This window comes from Poecilia formosa, unplaced genomic scaffold (assembly GCF_000485575.1).
Source record: "Poecilia formosa unplaced genomic scaffold, Poecilia_formosa-5.1.2 Scaffold48, whole genome shotgun sequence".
NCBI classification, from domain to species: Eukaryota; Metazoa; Chordata; class Actinopteri; order Cyprinodontiformes; family Poeciliidae; genus Poecilia; species Poecilia formosa.
In genome coordinates this window covers 1,510,883-1,530,198 of record NW_006799987.1, presented here as the reverse complement: position 1 = coordinate 1,530,198, position 19,316 = coordinate 1,510,883, and the positions used below count along the sequence as shown (strand labels likewise).

The window sequence follows — 19,316 nt, the reverse complement described above, 5'->3', positions numbered from 1 at the left end:
ACACCGTCAGAATGTTAGGAGACAGATAATCTGCAAAACTCCTGGTGGTCCTTCATCTATCTGCAGAAATATACCACTCCTGGTCAGAAACAAGCAAACAGAGCCAGAGGGAGGGTCTGAGCGCTGTCAATCATGCTTGAGTATGCGCTGTTCACATCCTTTCTCTTTATGCTGCGTTCACACCGGAAGCCTTTCGCGCATCAAAACTCTACCAGTTGGACACGTTTGAACTGTGAGGTCAGACGCTTGACATTCTGCTTTATACACATCAAAATTGTCCTGGAAGCGTTGCCGGTCTCTTTCTACAATGGCGGATAAAATTGAGAGAGCGTCTTGGTTTTATTTACTGACAGGAAGAGAATGTCTCCACAGGACATGTGTGTGAATTCTGCATCTCCTGGCAGGTGTGGAGAATTTATCCTTCTCCATGCTGAGTTCTTGATGTATGAGGTTGAAGAAGAGTTGGTGAGTTGAATTCATGAATCCATTTATTAATAACAAAATATAGCTGGTCCTTTTCTCATGCTACCTTTAGGAGCTAGCAGGACAAAATGGCAACAAGCAACACTTGGTAACTTCCTTTGTTAGCCTCTGTCTAACGAGGGCGTTGCCTAGTGTGTCATATCCTGTAATCCTAGCTCTCATTTGCATTTCCTAACATGTCATTTCCTTTAGCTTTAGCTTAGCAGCTAGCTAAAAGAGATAGAAGGAAAACACAGATGATTTACTCTCAACACAGGACACCAACTACCGGTCACTATGTCACATAGTAGAGTCTCTCTGATTGGTTTGCGCTCCCAGCGGCAAAAGTTCAGATTTTCCAACTCCAGCGTTGGACGCCTGACACTCATCGAAATGCTTCCATCGCACGGCCATGACGCGCCGTCGACATGCCTCCACAGAGACTATGAATGTAAACCAGATCCTCCTGACACTTTAAACGCACCATAAGTCGTTTCTGCGCTTTTAGCACATTTGGCAACAACTTTAGAGGTTGTTGGACTTGGATACCACCATACCCTCATGTGAAACCACTGTTTAATCACTGGTATGCTGCACCGTGTACACAATTATTTTTCAAGCAAAGTTGCACATATTACGCCACAGTAAGGACAAAGGTGAAGCTAAAGTAAATTAGCATTTAAAGGGCACTAGGAGAGCCACAAATGAAGCAGAACCTTCTCGCTAAACGAGAAGCCTCTGGTGAGGGAGACTCAGGCAAAAGCTTAGTGTGTGAGTGTGTGAGCGCCAGAGAGTGCATGCATGCTCTGTATGTGCAAATGAGTCTGAACTGGCAATTAATTATTCAATAAATTGAAGCTGAAGGACACAGAGGGGAAAAGTAAGAGCAAGGAGGGCAGAGAGATTGGTGAGATTCTGTTTTTCTTCTGGCCGGATTCAGGAGACAAACGATCAAATCCTGCTGAGCGTTTAGAAGCGAGGAGATGAGCATCTTTCTGCAAGCAGCTAATGATCAGATGGACATTTTTAAAGATGCAGTATCATGTAAAACTGACTTTTACAGGTATGTTATAATCAAAAACATACCTCTCAAACATGCCTAAGAAAATCTCCATGGCAACCATTCAGCTGTGCAAAATGCCTGGATGGACATAGCTCCGCCTTCAAAATGCAGCTCCTCCTCAGTTTCCAAGTTTCTGTCTCCTTCAGACTAGCCAGCAGCAATTAGCAAACATCTGGCAGCTCATTAAAGGAGCTACTTCTCAGTTAAATGCTGGTAAGTCATCACCATGTTGTGATGACTTCCTGAAGGCGGAGAGTCAGAAGAGCAGGAGCTTCTTAAAGCGACAGACGCCCAGTTTCAAGGCGTTAAATTACGAAGTAAAATTTCTTTGATATATATACAGCATAGTTCCTTTATTTTGCTATAAAATGATAGTACCTGCCATGAAAATACACAATACTGTTCCTTTAAGACTTCCCTGGAAGGAGATTCAACAGTTTTCTCCAGCTACTCCTGCTTCCTGTGCAGCCCAGATGCATTCTTGCTAGCTTAGCGACCCATCACTAGCGGTCTGTGTGCATGAGCGTGTGCGTTGGCAGGTTGTTCCCCCCTTTCGCTTTGTGACTGCAGCAGATTAGCGGCAGCCCTGCGTGACCCTGAACAGCATTAAAGAGGAACTTCAGCGTTTAAAAAGCCTTGAGCTGTTTACCAGCGACGGATCCCTCCGGCCTGCCTAGAATCACTGCTTCTCATTTGCATTAAGCGGGAGGGAAATAAAAAAGTTTGCTGGTAAACTGTAGTAAAAGATTAAACCAACAAGGCTGGATGTGAATCCGTCAGCAGTACGGCCATTTAAATAATAAATGAAGAGCTGCTTCTGATGGCTCTTCCAACACGTTTGGCAGCAGCAGTCTGCTGAGGGTATTATGACTTTCTGCCCAGGGCGGCAGAGCCAGGGGATTACCACAAGACTGAAAACATTCAGTCTAATCAGGTTTTCTGGAAGGTCCGGTCCGTCTGTGGCTTTCTCAGCATATTCACTGCAGATACTCCAGCAGGAGTTGCTGAAGTTGAAGTTTATGACTCAGAGCTTTTAGCTATTTTTCTGTTTTATGTGTTTTCAACACTTTTAACCGTCTGTAATTCAAAGTACTGGAGCTTCAGGCTGCTCAAACATTTTTAAAATAATCAAAAACAGCATAATAAATGCCAGATTAGACATGAAAAGTTTTTGTTTCTTGCTGGATAAAAATACTCAACTTAGTGGTTGGAGTTATAATGTTTATAACTCTAATACAGCTGCAAATTATTTTATTTTAAATGTAAATTATTGCTGTGTTCAAACTGAAGCATGCACACATTCAGAGATATCAGGGAAAAAAGGACATTTTGTTTTTATATTAGTCCAACAATCATCTTTCTGTTTCTTTACAGGGCTTTTCCCAGACTGTCTTTTTCATTTTTCCATCTCGTCAGTTTAATGAGCAAATCCAAATGTCTGCACCTATTTCACGCAGATTTATTTTGTGCATAATGTGAAGCTTTTTCATTTCCTAATTCATCAATAATTCGCTCGTATCCCAGCTCACGTCTCTCTTTAGAGACGTGGTTCAACCCTGGATCTGTGCAGCGTGCAGAAGAATTGGTCTTAATGTGAACCAAACTGAGCCGATGAGGAAGAAGTTTATAAAAATCAGACGCAGTATTTTTACTGTTACTTTCACTTGACTAGTTTTATTATGATGTATTTCTGCTCTTACTGGAGTAAATCTTCTGGATTTTCTACCCACTGAATGAAAAACTAACATGTTTTAACCAGAAATTCACCAGACACAGACACACACCTGCAGTTTCTGTTAAAGTTTCTGAAGTTTCACATTGAACAAAACTGATTTGGAAGCATTTTATTTTAGTTACTTATATGAATTATTGTCGTTTTGATCCTTAAAATATCAAAATTTCCACTTAGCTTTATATGTTGGTCCATCTAATGATGTAATTTTTAAAATAAATGATAGTTTGATCAGTTATACTTGAGTATACTTTTTACCAAATAACTTTTACTTTTACTTGAGTAAAATCGAGTTGTCGTTCATTAATTTTATTAAGAACTTATTGTCAGAGGGACTGTTTGAGTTTTGATTTTACGGGACCTGCAGTGTGCCAGGCTGTATAGATGTGTACATTTGCATGTAACCAGTTTGTAATCTGCTTGAACACCCCTGTTTTTGAGAAGCTGTTTCTTGTTTTGTTTTTGTGTTGTTTTTGTTTGTTTTTTCTCTCCCATGTCTGTCCTTTTTTCTCTTTTTATGTTTACATTTCTCTGATTTGAGAAAGAATAATTACAGTCATGTAATAAACACAAAGAAAACGTATTCAGATAATTACATGATTTGTATTTTCAAAATTTCAATAAAAATATTTTGAAAAAAAAAATCGAGTTGTACTAGTGCTACTTTTTCCTGAGTACAGGTTTTGAGTTCTCTGTCCACCTCTGAAAACGTTTCAAATGGACGACCAGTTCCATATGTCTGAAAATTACAGCGAATTCTTTCACTTTTTTAATTCAAAACGTATCATTTTCCCATTTTTGGATTGAATTATGGGGGAAATTCTTCATAGTTAGTCCAATTTGTGAGTGAAACCCTTGACATTCTCCCAGTCGAGCATTGGTCTACAACAGAGGCGCCAACTGCTCTGCGCCTGGAAGTAAACAAAAAGAGAAATAATCATCTTCTTTTAATCCTTGGCTGGAAGATTTACCAGCTGTTTGAGTCACTAATGCATTCATCACATCATATTTATTCACACATGCCAGCTTGCTTACAGGTTGGTGCTGACTCAGCAGGTACACGATTACTCCATCTCCAGCTTTTACTCCAGCTTTGAAAAAAATAAAAGATAAATAAATAACTCCACTGTGTAGATGTTGCTCATCCTCACACATCAGCTCTTCATATCCAGATTCATTTTATATCATTGTAGGACACTAAAAAAAATGATTTTTTTCCCCCCAGATTACGAGCAAAATATGCCACCAGTTGTTTAAATAAAACAATATTTACAACTCAGAGTCATGTTGCTCTTATCCTGCTAATAAAACATCCTTAGATCTGAAAATGTTACATATTTAGAGAAAAAAAGATTCAGCAACTCAATAATTTTTTTTAAGGTTCGGTTGCGCTGCTCTTGGTGGTTACCATAGCAACCGGTAACCGACGGCTCCGCCCCCTTTTTTCCGTTCGCCGTTCTGTAACTGTGGTACGTACTGGGATCTGCTCTGTGTTTTCTTTACAAGTGTTACATTTTAACATAGTTTAGACAAATGTAATAACATTCATATTTATCTGTTTTCATTATTAGTGTTGTGCATTAGCTATGTTTAATTTTACAACTGCTAACTGCCGTTAGCTAGCAGCTAACAGCAGCTAACAGCAGCTAACAGCAGCTAACAGCAGCTAACAGCAGCTAACAGCAGCTAACAGCTCATTGGGATTTATTGTTCTGTACTTTGTTCAGGGTTATTTATTGTATTTTATTTAATGTACAGAAGCTGCTGGACTGATGCTAACCACCATCTTGATTTCCTCTTTTTGTAGCATGAATCCGGTGAGCCTGAGTTCAACCTGCTGGACCTGAGATGATCAATCAGCTGAAACACTGAGTGTCTTTAAATCTAGACTGAAAACTAACATGATTAGAGTTGGTTTTGAGCAATAATCAATGAAAAATAAATCAACAATCTGTTGCACTTAACAAAATGTAACGCTGCAGTTGTTGACTGTGAGTTCTGACTTTGTATTTTTGATGCATTTCACTTTGAAATACCCTCCTGCTGAAAGCTGCTACACAAATAAAACTTGACTGAAGGGTTACAAAAGCATAAAATCTTACCAAGTATTTTATTCTTTTCTACTGAAAATATCTTTGTTTATTTGAAATCAGTTTAAACTAACTTACAAATAACTTTTCAGCAAGATGTAGACGCTTGTTTTAAGTTAATGATTCCTGTATATTGATAATATTGGCAGATTATTTCACTGATAACATGGGCAGAATGTATCGTTATAACTAAAACAGTAAAATAAGTGAAAATGATCTGAACCGGGCCATGAAATGTTCCCTCTCCATAACCTAGATTTGTTTAACAACTTAATGCAACAGAAATCTCTTCCCTGCTCTAACACCACATCCTCCATATTATTCCCATCAAATGTATTTCAAGTTTACAGCAGGACTTATTAAAAAAAGCCTCTAAATCCTCAGTATCTTGATTTGATTTGGGTTTTTTGTTTCTCACATCAAATGGATGGAACAAGGAGACCAAATAAAGCAAAAACTGAAGACAAACAAGAGCGTAGACAGAAGCACAAACTGGACGTGGCTGCTAGATTTTACAGCCATAATTTACTTTAACATCTCATAATAAAATCTTTATTAATTCAGAAGATGAAATACGAGCTAATGGGGTGAAAACATGAGGCGGTTTGTAAAGAACAGAGCCTGGTTTGGTGTCATTATGCTGATTAAATGGATCAAAGTTTCCCGGTTGAAGGGAAGCAGTTTGCCCTTCAGAATAAAAGCGTTTTAACCAGGAAGTTATCTCAGCGAGACGCAGAACTGACTGCTTAAAAGTTCCCTGACAGCTACCCGTTAGAATAATTATTCATGCTGTCATCAATCTGAAAGCGGCAGGTTTATTATAATAAAAGGACCGAGCAGGCAGATGAAACCTGCCCTGGTTTTATGGGCTGCGGCTCGTTACCTTATTTAATCAGAGGGAGGCATCAGAACCGGCCGTTATTCAGAGGAACCGTTCAGTCAGGAGTCGGTCTGAAGCTCCAGACACGATTCCTCCAGCTGTGACTGGAACCGTCTAACTCCATCCATCCATTTTCCTTCACCCTTGTCCCTCAGTGGGGTCGGGAGGGGTGCTGGTACCGTCTAACTCAAATCTACAAACTTCATGTTGCTTTTACGATAAAGAATTTGAGCTCCAGCATGCTGTGACTGACCTGTTACAGCAAAGTTAATAAACAAAGTTGATCTGTTCGATCCTCCCCAGAATATATGGATAAAACACATTAAACTACAAAAACTTTAGTAAGTCGCCGCGTCTGAATTCGATTTCTTAAATTTAAATGTTGAACAGATTTTCACATTGATCGATTCAGTTTTTATTACACACATTTTGAAATATTTGTGATACTTTCTGTTATTTTCACTTATTTATCATGGTAGATGTGACGTTTTGTTACTCATCATATTGATTATAACTTGACATCAAGTGAGGTTTGGTTTAATCCAGTTTAGTCAAGTTTAGCTTACCGTAGCTTAGCCTAGTCTAGTTTAGGTTATCTTAGCCTAGATTACCTAGTTTAGTTTAGCTTAGGTTAGCTTAGCCTAGTCTAGTTTAGTTTAGCTTAGCCTAGATTACCTAGTTTAGTTTAGCTTAGGTTAGCTTAGCCTAGCTTAGCTTACTTTAGTTTAGCTGCCAGTATTTTTATATTTGTCCAAACATTATTTCACTAAAACTATTTTTAAAAATTAAATAAAAACAACAAAAAAATCAATGTGGAAGTCAACATGGTAGAGCAATGTAATTATAATATTATAATAATGTAATTTCAGGTTAATCACATAATTAGTGTAAAATATTATTAGGGTTGAAGCAGCACTGCCACCTGGAGGTGGGAGATGGTATTGTTTAAACTCAATAATTTTTTTTACGATTTTGCAGACAGTTTGCAAAAAACTCACAATTATGCAACAGCACAAAAAATGCTGGGACCTGTTTTGAAGTGCGAATTTCCCCGATTGAATTGATGTGGATGTAATTGGAATCACATCCACTTAAAAAGCCAAATTGGATTTTCAAATGAGATGCAACAAATTTACTTTAATCTAAAAACAGATCTCATGACCACTAAATTACACTTTACATTTATTACCGTTCCTTGAGCCTTTTTATCTGTCACATTTTTCCTTCCACACAATTTTCCATCCACATACTTACAAGACTCAAAGACTTGCAGCTGCTTGTGGAAGGAGTCGATGACTGCTGAAAATTTGTTGAGTCTGCAGATTTCCACATGATTAGGTGATAAATTTAAATAATTACATTTAGCTATGAAACATTGTAACTTCTTGACAAACTGATGTTTTAGGTATATTTCTCCTGAATCAATAATCATCAAAATTAAGAGGATTAAACACTTGAACACAAATCACTCTGTGTATAACAAAACTTTATGGGTTTTTCAGTGTTGTTGAAACATTTTTATGGTATTCTAATTTACTAACATAAAAACAAACTTGTTAGCAAAGAGCCGTTAGCCGTTAGCATTCAGAAAAGGATCACTTTAAGGATGATGCATATCTCAAGTTTTTGGTTTTCAAATTCAGCTTTCCGTTTGCACATATTGATTTTAAACACCTTCTGCTGCCCTCCACTTGTCTGCTTTCTGAATTTATGGGGAAAAATAATCAATTTGCTGTCCTTAGATAAACAACCCAAAACTACTGATTAAAAACACTTAAGAGTACAAGAAAGTCTGGTTCCTTTCGGGACGTGACAGGAAGTGGGAAGCTGTTAAAACCTTTGCATGTGTAAAACGTTTCCATCTGTACATTGTACTCAAGTAAGAGCAACAACTTCAACATAATTTTACTCAAGTAAAAAGTATTTGGTAAAAATAAAATCTAAATTAAAGAATTATATCGTCAGAAGGACCAAAATATAAAGTTAAGTGGAAATTTTTGTATTTTAAGGACTAAAATGACAATAATTTATATAAGTAGCAAAAAATTAAGAGACTTTTTTTTCCAAATCAGTTTCTTTCAATAGAAAACTGATGAAACTTTAACAGAAACTGCCGGTGTGTGTCTGTGAGTTTCAGGTTAAAACTTGTTTGTTTTTCATTCAGTGGGTAGAAAATCCAGAGTTTTACTCAAGTAAGAGCAGAAATACTTCATAATACAGTTACTCAAAGTGCAGCGTAGTAAAAATACTCTGCAAAAGTACTTTTTCTTTTCAAAAAAGTTAATTAAATGTAATTGAGTAAATGTAACTTGTAACTACTCTCTGGACTCTGAATATTTCTGCAAATTCAAAGTCTTAAATATAACAGCATTGAAACCAATTGGTTTGATTTTGACGAGAAGTAAAGACTGAAAAACTCAAATAGTTTTTTCCATCCCTGTTTGGAATTTCACCTGAACTTAAAATAAAGCATCAGACTGAGAATAATTGTTTTATTCGGATATTCTCATAAAAGTGATCAAATATAATGAGTTTCCCCTTCAGACGGGATTTACTTATGATATTTCTCCTTAAAAATAAAATGAAACGACCACATTTCTTTGCCTTGGCCGCAGCTGTGATGAAGGAACAGACTGAATTACATACATCTCCTCCGTCTCCAGGACAAAACCAAGTGAAAACAACACCAAGCTCTCGCTCCAAGTCGCAATTTATCGATCGCTCTGAAGCTTCGCCCACTTGGCAAACAGTCAAGGGTGTAAAAAGCTCCCTTCGCCACAGACGACATTTTCATGCACACAAAGTCTCATCCGGTCATTTAAGTTCCCGGCGTCTCCAGAAGTGACCAGAACAGAGGGAGGCACATCGAGGAGAGAGCAGCCTGATGAAACGAGCGGCTTTCTGCATGACAGGGAGGCCAGATGGCAGTTCCCTCCGTCAGCCGCCGCAGCCAGCAGCGCCGGGCCAGCACAGATGGGGACGCCGCCGGGACACGGTGTACCGGCCGTCAGCCCTCAGGTCACAGAAACCAGCTCTGGACAGGACCGAAGAAACGCTTCACCATCCACGACTCTGAGCCAAAGCGCCAGGAAATGAATGGACTCTTTCTGCTCCGGTCACAAAGGAAACGCAGTGTGCATTCACTGCGTTGTACGCAACATGAGCTGCGTTCCCATCCGACATGGGAGGAATGGGATTACGAAAATAAGTTTGCTTCACGGAAACACTGCAATTTGAAAAACTTAAACAAAATCACATTTTTTAGATAAAAACGCTTCTGCGCTAACGTGAGACAAACTGTTTTTTTAAAAGTTAGCAGAATGTCAACAGTTTTAATCAAAATGTTAATAATTCTAACTTTTAACTCATAATTCTAATTTAATGAGAATTGGGATTACGATTTCTGATTTAAAAAAGAAAAGAAGTTTCTGCGCCATCACAGAAAGTCACATGATCAACAACTGTATGTTACTACTGGCGGAAACGTCAAAGAAGACGACAGGAAGTGGTAGGAGGACGACGACGCTGCATGTTTTTTAATGACTGAGAGTGAACAAACTAATTTATTTTAAGTTAGTTTGTTATTTCATGGAAACACAGCATATCAGCACATTTGTAATTGAAATGCAGCTGGTATTACAGTTTTTCTTCCTTGCTACCAGCCTTACATTAAGTCTACGGAAGAGGATTAAGGCCACTGGAAAAAAAAAACATTTTTAATTTTGACTTTTTTTTCCTGAAAATTCCGACTTTAATTTCAAACTTTTTCTCAGAATTCTGACTTTAAACTCTCAAAATTTAAACTTTCATCTCAGAATTTAAACTTTTTCTGAAAATTACAACTTTAATCTCATAGTTTTTCTCAAATAACTTTAAACTGAGAATTTAGACTTTTTTCCCTCAATATTCAAATGTAAATCTCAGAATTAAAACTTTTCTCAGAATTCCAAATCCAATCTAAAAATTCCATCTTTTATCTCAGACTTTTTCCTCAAAATTCCCTCTTAATCTCAGATTTCCAACTTTAATCTCAGATTTCCAACTTTAATTTCAGACTTCTGACTCTAATCTTCTGAGAAAAAAAGTCAGATTTCTTTTTATGTTGTTTGTTTTTAGTGGCACTAATCTTCTTCCGTACAAGCCAAAGAGCAAAAGCAGCAGATTTAGACCCCCAAACACCCAGCTTGACAATAATCTGGCAACGTGACGTAGATCTTTTCAATCATATTGTTTTACTATCAGCAAAGTTTCCCTTAAAATGCCTAAATGACTCTAAATTTAAATCCTCTGCAGCTCAGCAAACCAAGTCTTTCAATTTTCCACACCAGAAATTTGTTGTAAAAGTTTTTCCTTCTAATTAAAACAAACAAGTTTTCTCTCCATCAGCCCATTTCTATAAATGACGTCCAGGATTATTGACAAACTGCCTTATTAAAACCTCAAGGATCAAACAATCCCTCCAGGTTTGACTCCAGCCAGATGAAGGAGGCAGCAGCTGCTTCCCGCAGCAGCAGCAGCCTCTTTGTCTCCCATCCTTACCCACACTGGTGGCTGGGGCTGAACTCTGGGGGACACTGCGGCGCCGCCGGCTCCCTGGCCGGACTCCCCGCCGCGTCCAGCACCCCGTCCCTCAGGTACGGGTTCCCCGGCAGGTCCCCGTTCACCTCGGAGTGCGGCGCGCCTGTCTGGGGCTCGCCGACCTCCTCCTCCGTCTCCATCTGTCCACCTGAGGCTCAGATGCAGGGTTGCCTCCAGCGGCGCTGCCTCCGCGCTCCGGGCAGCATCAGATCCCGGAAAGAAGCTGTTAAAATCTGAGCAGCGGCGGCGGCGGCAGCAGGTACGGCGGATAATCTCACACTCCACTCCTCCTCAGCTCCTTCTCTCTCACCAGGCCCCCCGCCCCCACCTCTTTCTGCTCTCCCACTCGCAAACATTCCTCCACATGGGGAAACAGAGGAGGGCTCATTGAGGTGACAGCTCCACCCGCGGCTGAGGAGTTGTTGAGGGAAATGAAAAAGAAACTCAGACAAATCCCAAAAAATGAGAAAACAAACGCAGCCGAAACTAAAAAAAAAAGGACAGAGAGAGAGAGAGAAGTGAGGAGTGTTTTGCATTCAGTCGGTGTTTGGCGCTCTTACAGTGCGCTCTGCAGGTCAGTGCAGGGAGGCTGTGAATCACACAGAGCGCCACCGTGTGGGGGCGGCGGCACTCAGCAGGGGGTCCGCTGTTCCGCTCAGACCCTCCGACAGACACACACACACACACACACACACACACACACACATTGTAATCACATCCATGCTGCGTTCTCCATCACAACAGCTGATTATAATATTCTGATTACAGCTCAGGATTCATGTAATTCAAATACAGCTTATGATTGCGGCTCTCTCCCCAGGGTGTCATCCATCCAGGGGCAGCAGATCACTCCAGAATGAAAAGCTATGTTAGCTGAATGGATTTTCTGTTGATCATCAGGAGGAGGAGCTACACTTAAGGGGTATTTCACATTTTTTGAATGAATCTGAAATGCATTTGATTCTCAGGTTAAAGTCGAGATTATTGGACAGGAAGAACGTGAACTGGACAGTTTTGCACATTTATGATCTTGTGCAAAAACGTAACAGCAATGTGCTAGAAAAAGCTCAGAAATGTTGAGATTATTTTTCTATTATTCTAAAAAAAAAATGTAAAAACTCAGTTTGTCTTTTTGAAATCTGGAGTTTGTATAGATTATTGTACTCTTAAGCTGTTTTTTATTGTTCATCAGAAATATCTTATTGTATTTTTGTCACAAAATATAAATTGTTTTTCATTCTTTACTTCCAAACATATACTTAAAATAACTTATTGATCTGTTATCATGTCCATATTTCTTATTGCAATGCTAGCTTTGCTCCTGAAGCTAGCATTAAACGAAAAGGTTTTTGACAAGAAAAAGAAAAAAGGAAGCGTCCAGCAACGGCTGCAAAACACCTATGGACTCTTAATAATTATTGTCAATAAAACGGAGAACAAGTTAATTTTTTTTTACATATTTTGAAGAGTTGTGCGTTTGCCCAGAAGCTAATGGTGTTTGGGGGTCATGTGGCATGGAGAAGTTTGGAAACCCCTCCTCTAATTTGTAATTGAAGCATTACTTAATGTTTCTTTTTTATAATAAAAAAAAGTGGTAAATCCCCTCCCCCCTTCCCTAAACTGCAACCCCCAACATCATCCATTCATCGAACAGTTAAAGACCCATGACGGTCTTCTTAAGGGTTCAGCCAATCAGCATCCAGGAACATAAACACCGCTTCCGGATTGGCTGCTTTAAAAATGCATGTCAACAGCGATGCGTCCAGGTACCTCAGCGTCACAAGATGCATTTTACTTCAAATATTAAACATAATCTCTACAAAAATATATGTAAAAATGCTCCATGAATAATTTGGAGTTACTTCCACAAAAAAATAAAATAAAATAAAATAAAATAATTAAAATGACCTCCCGATCCCACTGAGGGACAAGGGTGACGGAAAATGGATGGATGGATGGAAATAAAATGACCAAATACTGTACTGTTAGCGAGTTTATATACACATTGTATATAGATGTACCGGTTCATTCATTCATTCAAATTAAAGTGAAAGAAGGGCAATCTGAGATTAAACTGATAATTTAATCAAAACTAATAATTTAATGATAAACTTTATGAGAAAATCTTGTAGAATACATTTTAAATAAAATAACATTATATATCGATCCGTATAGAAAAACCGTCACTGACACAACAGGTGGACAACTGTGTGATCTAATGCCTTCTGTGCAGCGCGCACACACACACACACACACACATACACACCAGTCATTTCCCTTCAGTTGATTTATTGCCTAATTTCCTGAACTTACCGTTGGGAGTGTTAAATGTCTGAAGGTTAACAGTCAAATCCTCGGATCAATGTCCGCGGAAGAATCCAGTTTATCCGCTTCAAGCGCTCCGAGTCGGCGGCGCAGATCGATCCTCCTGACGGCAGAGCAAATGTTGGATTATTCCTTTATTATGACAGCGCGCCGCGGTCATTTCCTCCCATGCTAAAGATAGAAAAAGGAAAATGTCACACAAGCTGCTTGGTGTGTCTGTGGGTCCAGGTGGCTTTTATACGAGTTGGACTTTCAGCCCAAACTCTCATCAGCTTTCAGAAAATGTTGTTTTGACATCCGGTAGATATATAAATAAATTATAAAGCATAAAATGAGTCACTGAGCATTTCCTCCGAGTGGCGGTCCATGCGGGACGGATCCACGCAAACAGGTGCAGAGCGGAGATTGATGAGATTGATGCGCTGAAGAGACTCCAACCGACTCCAACACGCAACCAGGCAGGAAGCAGCGGATTGGCTGCGCTCACTGCCTCTGCAGCCGTCCGTTCATCCTCTCACTTCAGCCCGGAGAGAAAACCGGGCAGGAGGGGAGGGAAAAGCCCTGATTGGTCCCGCATGTGTCCCCAACTTTGACTCATGATGCGTTCAAGGTTCAAAAGAGTCGTAAACTCAACGGAGCGATGAGACCGACTGGTGGTTTGGTAAAAACTTGGTAAAAATCAATGTTGAACGTGTTTGTTCGGGACATTTGATGTTTCAAAGTTTGGCCAATCAAACAATAAGGCAGACAGGAGAAAAAGTTCGTGAATTTAGATGATTGTCAAAAACACAACATCTTACTATTGGTCTTGTTTTTAGTGCAGATATTTAAGTACACTTGAAATAAGACTAAATTAGTCACAAGTAAGTTTTCATCAAGAAATAGCAGCTTGAATAAAGTAAATAATTCCTTCATTTTGGATAAATTTATATAAATTCACACAAGTCACAAAATACAACTTCACAAACCGTAACATTGATCCAAAACAGTAAGTAAAATGTCTCATGTGCACATATGTCATTTTTGTGGGACACTTGTACAAAGTGCAAAATAATTGTATATTTTATTTAATATACTTTAGTAAAACCTTACAAAATAAAACTGAAAACGTTTTTATCTCCAAAGTACTCCTACAAAATCATTGAAAAGGCTAAACTTTTTTTATTTCATGTTTTTCAAGGTAAAAAACCGTAAATGGCAGCACTTAAAATGCATTGTCCTTCCAGAAACTTTAAATTAATTATGCATATTTTTGTGCCATTTATTGATTTTCAACAATAAATGGCGACATCCATAAACATTGTTTATAAAACGTAACTTTAATTTACTTTTCATGAGCAAACATAACTTTTAATTTATTCAGTTTAGAGTTGTAGATGTAACATTGATTTTAGACTCACTTTTACATGCGTGTCTCATAAAATAAACATGTTTATTTCATCTTACTACTGTTGTTGTGAGGAGCGGCCATTTTGAAACGCGTGAGTTGCCTCCAGTGTCCCTCTGGGAAATCCGCCTCAGACGGCGTTGAAGATTATTCCAGTTAACTAAAACTAATGAAATAACGGAAACTGAGAAAACATTTTTTGTTAACTGAAATAAATAAAAACGGCAACTGTTGGGGGGGGAACTGCAACTAACTGGAACTTAAAAAACTAAAACACACCAAAATTAAAGATGTAATATCATTTTCATGTTTATAAATAATGTATTAGCTTTTCAAACTGATGTGAAATAGATTGTTTTCTCCCACATAACCAGTTTGCGTCATCTGTCGGTAAATTATGGCGCTCCATGTGCCCCCTAGTGGCAACGTTACGCTAGTCCACAACAGTTGGGAGAAAACACCAATTTGGTTGTTCAGTTGAATACATTAAAAAAGTGTTTTCTGCTGATCATTCGTTATCCAATCAATGCATACATAATCACAATACAATTCATTGACTTTTTTCAAATCTGTACCTAAAAATTAACCAAAGTATGAAATAACTACTAATATAGCTAATAAAAATTAAATTGAAACTAAACAATATTTAGCTAATATTAACTAAAAAACCCAGCAAATTCACTTTAAAAACTAATTAAAACTAACTAACAGGAAGTCACAATGAAATAAAACAAAACTAGAATGAAAACCCTGGTTCCAGTTGACTTTTCAGACCTGAAAGTGGGAATTTCAGAATTCCAAGTAAAACTTGAACCCACCATAAAACCACCAGGGGTCCCTGAATCAGTTCTCTGCACAAAACAAATGTTTCCGGTTCTTATCTCCACGACGGAGCAGGAAGAGCGACGATCCAACCACTCGGTGATGAATTACAACATAAATCAGTGTTTTTACGTCAAACAGGAGCCCAGTAAATAAAGTGACACAAAAGGTTATCTGGTATTTATAGAGGAGAACTTGGTGAACTTTAATATTTCCTAAAATATTTCCTATAATCAGTTTGCATCAGTGAATAAAAGGGAAGACTTGATGTGATGGTAGACGCAAAGATCTGAATAAAAACAGAGGATAAGGAATCCGGATGCATTCGGTGTCTCAATAAGAGACGAGGGACACGAGAGACGTCTTCTGCTGAGAGGACATCCAGTGATTTAGAGTCTGGTGAGTTTTCCTGCGTCTGGTTGTTACTCAATGTTGGCAGATAATAAAGTTAATGGCAGGCATTTCCTGAACAAAGAAAAAGATATGGAAATGCACTAGAGAGGTACAATGAAATGCAAACTTCTATGTTTTTCCGTTAAATGATTTTATCATGCACAGACATTATTTAATAGTGAATGGAATAAAGATGTGTAAAAATTAAGCATACACCATAATTTACCATTAAAAATTCTTGTTTGACTCAATAAATTTCAACAGTAACAAACAAAAAATATAGAAAACATGAATAAATAAAAAGTGTCTGCCTGTCAAAAATGCCTTTATTTGCAATAAAACAAGTAACTTACAGGCCTGACCTGAAAGGCCAGAGAGGAAGAGTCCATCACTTCCTGGTTGGTTTTCAGTTTGTGACACCGAAAAGCTGCGAGACTTCAAAAGGCTTTCTTCTGGTAAACCTTCAAGAAAAACTGTTTTTTATTGTTCTGTGATGCTTTAAATAACAAACTGAAGCTCCCAGAATCCACATCTCAGATTTTTATTTACTTCTATTTCTAAGTTTGACGTTTTTCCCTGGGCCGGCTGGCAGCTGACTTGATGCTGAAAATATGTTTCTCATTCCAGACGATGGATTTCAAATCCTCTGGAATCTGTTTCATCTGAACGAGGAGAACCAAACGCAGAATTAATGACGGAAAAATCGGATTTAATACTTAATAGATTGTTAGTGCAAGTAGTTAGATGGTTAGTGATTAGCTAATGGTTAGTTAATGATTAGTTAAATAGTTAAAAGATGTAAATATATTTTAAGAAAATTTTATTTCTTATACATTTCTGAGTTTATATATATTTATATATATAATTTTATCTTTTGGATTCAAATTTGAAAAAAAATATTTTAGTGGATTCAGTTCATCTCCACTTTTTTAGAAGTTGTCAAAGTAAAAAAAACTTAAGAACTTTAAAAGATTTGTTTCAAATTTCACAAACTTAGAAATCTAGAAACTGTACTCGGCTTCCGTTGCCATAGAAACCACAGAGACAGGTCATATCAAAACAGACATGCAAAGACTGACTGGACATCTCTCACTGGTAAACGGTTACTTTATCACTTGACAAAAAGTTTGGACATTATACTGTTGGTGTTTTCATTTTTCTATCTTATTTGTGGTTTGTGGTGGATTTTGCAATCCAGAAACTTTTTCATAAAAAAAGTCACCTTAACAGTCCATCAGCGCATCCACACTGGAGAGAAGCCGTACAGCTGTAATCAGTGTGGCAAAAAATTCACCCAGAAAGCCAATCTTTCTGGGTCCATCAGCACATCCACGCTGAATTAAAGTCATACAGCTGTGATAAGTGTGGGAAAAGTTTTACCAAAAAAAAATTATTTGAATGTTCACCAGCGCATCCACTCCAGAGTAAAACCATGTAAGTGTGACCAGTGTGGGAAGAGATTCACTCAGAAAGGGAATATGAAGAACCATCAGCAAAGCCACACCATGGAAAAGTCTTTCACCTGTCATCAGTGTGGGAAGTGTTATATTTACAAGCAGTCTCTTACACAACATAAGAAGTCTCATCAACATGAAATATATTCACCTCAGGTCTAAAGTTTCATTTGGTTGACATACAAAGATCTCAGAGAGGTCAACAAAAGATATGTCTGACCTGAGTTAAGGCATTTCAATACAAATTATGTGAAAGCACCTTGTGTGTTTTATTTTACAAGAAATCACACAACACACTCTAATTTATGAGTTAGTAACACTTTAAAGCCATAAATGACACAATAAACAGTGTAATTTATTGTTGCTGCACCTGGTTCACTGTGGTGACGTTAGCTGTGGTATTTCCTAACATAAACCGTTATTATGATGGTGGAAAAACTAATCATTATTCCATAGCACCATTTTATAGTGCTATCGGGTAACCACGTTAGCTTCAGTTGTAGAAATGCTGTATATATTAAACATAAAGATGGGTAATGGTGGCGACAGTGGTAAGAGTTTTTCCTTCAGTCGTTGGGTCACCAGTTCGATTCCTCTGTTGTTGTGTACTTGGGCAATAGATTTAACCTGCCTTGTCTGCTGGTGTTTATCAAAATGGCTGATTGAGCAAAAAAAAAAAAAAAAAAAAAAAGCTTCTGCTCAACTAAGATCTGCCACAATAACTTTGGTGGTGGATATATTGTCCCAGAAGTTACTGCAATAAACAATAATATTGTTGATTTGAGGCCATTCTGCATAATAATGCAAGAACAGATTCTCAAAGGACAATAAACTTTCAATTCTAATGGATATTTAACACTAGAACTGGAAAACACTTTAAATATCCAAAATACATAAACAAAACAGAAACAACAAATAAAATTAGTTATGAGGCCTGTAAAGAAAAATGTCCTTTAAATAAGGATTAGCTGAGACCAAAGCAGCAGACTGAAAACTTTTATTATCCACTGTTTGGTAGAAAGAGAGAAAAGAGAAAACAATAAATAATGCAAATGGAAATTATTGAGCTTGTTTAAATTTATCATGTGATTAATGGATTCATGACTTGCTGCTCCAGGGCGGCTGTGGCTACGACCCAGTACCTTCATCAGTGTGTGGAAGGAAATCAGTGTGTGGAAATCATGGAGAGCATCTTTAAATGTCCTAATAAAATGCTATATAAATCGAACATAATTCATTTAAAAGAAATCTGACTTTGCAATTTGACGCCTTGAAATTAGGCCCCTGTCTCTTTAAGAAGCTCCTGTTCTTTCTGACAGCTCATCACAGCGGCGCCTTTCCACTACGCTGGACTGAGTAACAGTTCATTCGATGAGCTCAGCAGACGAGCAGTTCCAGCTGAGTGTTTGCCAATTGCTGCTGCCGCTAGTCTGGAGGAGCTGAGTGTAGGAGAGACAGGTGGTATAAAGTAAAATCAACATTTATGAGCTTTATATCACGCTATAATGTTATTCGTTCATCAAAAGCATACCTGGAGTTGCTTTCACAACCTCTTCATGAGACAGAGAGTCTTCAGTCAGAGGCTTCTTCAAATTCACTGTAACACAGACTGCTACAGGAGGTCTTTCCTGCCAACAGCCATCACCATCTACAATAACTCTTTGAAGAATTTGAATTATTTAGTGACAACATTTAATTTTAAATTGAATTTGAATGTGCACTGTAAAAACAATCTAGATATACATATTTACAAAGAAAATTATTTTCTATTCTTGCTTTTATGCATTTATATTTAAAACGTCGAGCAAAGTGGAACTGAGGTCAAAATCCTCGTTTGTGTGCAAAAAGTTGAATAAAGCCAATTCTGATTCCATTTTGGTTTAGACGAAAAAAACACGTCTACTTTTGTTTTTTAAATTTTCATTTTGTAGGAAAAACGGACAGCCTGAAAATACACTGACCTACAGGAGATCTTTCCTGCCAACAGCCATCACCATCTACAATAACTCTTTGAAGAATTTGAAGTAATGATTTATTACAACATGCTGCACAGTGGTGCAGCAGGTGGGCCCTCTCTGGGCATGGTGGGCCCTCTCTGGGCATGGTGGGCCCTCTCTGGGCATGGTGGGC

The 19,316-nt window shown here is 38.0% G+C and overlaps 1 protein-coding gene and 1 long non-coding RNA gene across 6 annotated transcripts in view; both read right to left on the bottom strand.

The window, feature by feature from the left end:
• Positions 1-13,628, bottom strand: part of caln1 (calneuron 1) — a 63,947-nt gene extending 50,319 nt beyond the window's left edge. Inside the window, exons 1-2 of one of the 5 annotated variants that reach the window (XM_007552414.2) lie at positions 13,331-13,628; positions 13,119-13,233 (exon numbers count right to left, since the gene is read on the bottom strand). Coding sequence is in view for 2 of the 5 variants with exons in the window: in XM_016671646.1 (XP_016527132.1) it covers positions 10,767-10,945 (179 nt within the window). In the remaining 3 variants the exon portion in view is untranslated. Of the gene's footprint in view, positions 1-8,873; positions 9,278-10,766; positions 11,296-13,118 lie in introns of those variants that run through there. The other 4 variants (XM_007552413.2, XM_016671646.1, XM_007552416.2 and 1 more) reach the window with 4 other exon arrangements.
• Positions 13,629-15,693: 2,065 nt separating this feature from the next.
• LOC107836288 (uncharacterized) overlaps positions 15,694-19,316 on the bottom strand; it is a 13,105-nt gene continuing 9,482 nt past the window's right edge. Inside the window, exon 3 of the long non-coding RNA XR_001662163.1 lies at positions 15,694-15,705. This is a non-coding gene — a long non-coding RNA (uncharacterized LOC107836288). The remainder of the gene's footprint in view (positions 15,706-19,316) is intronic.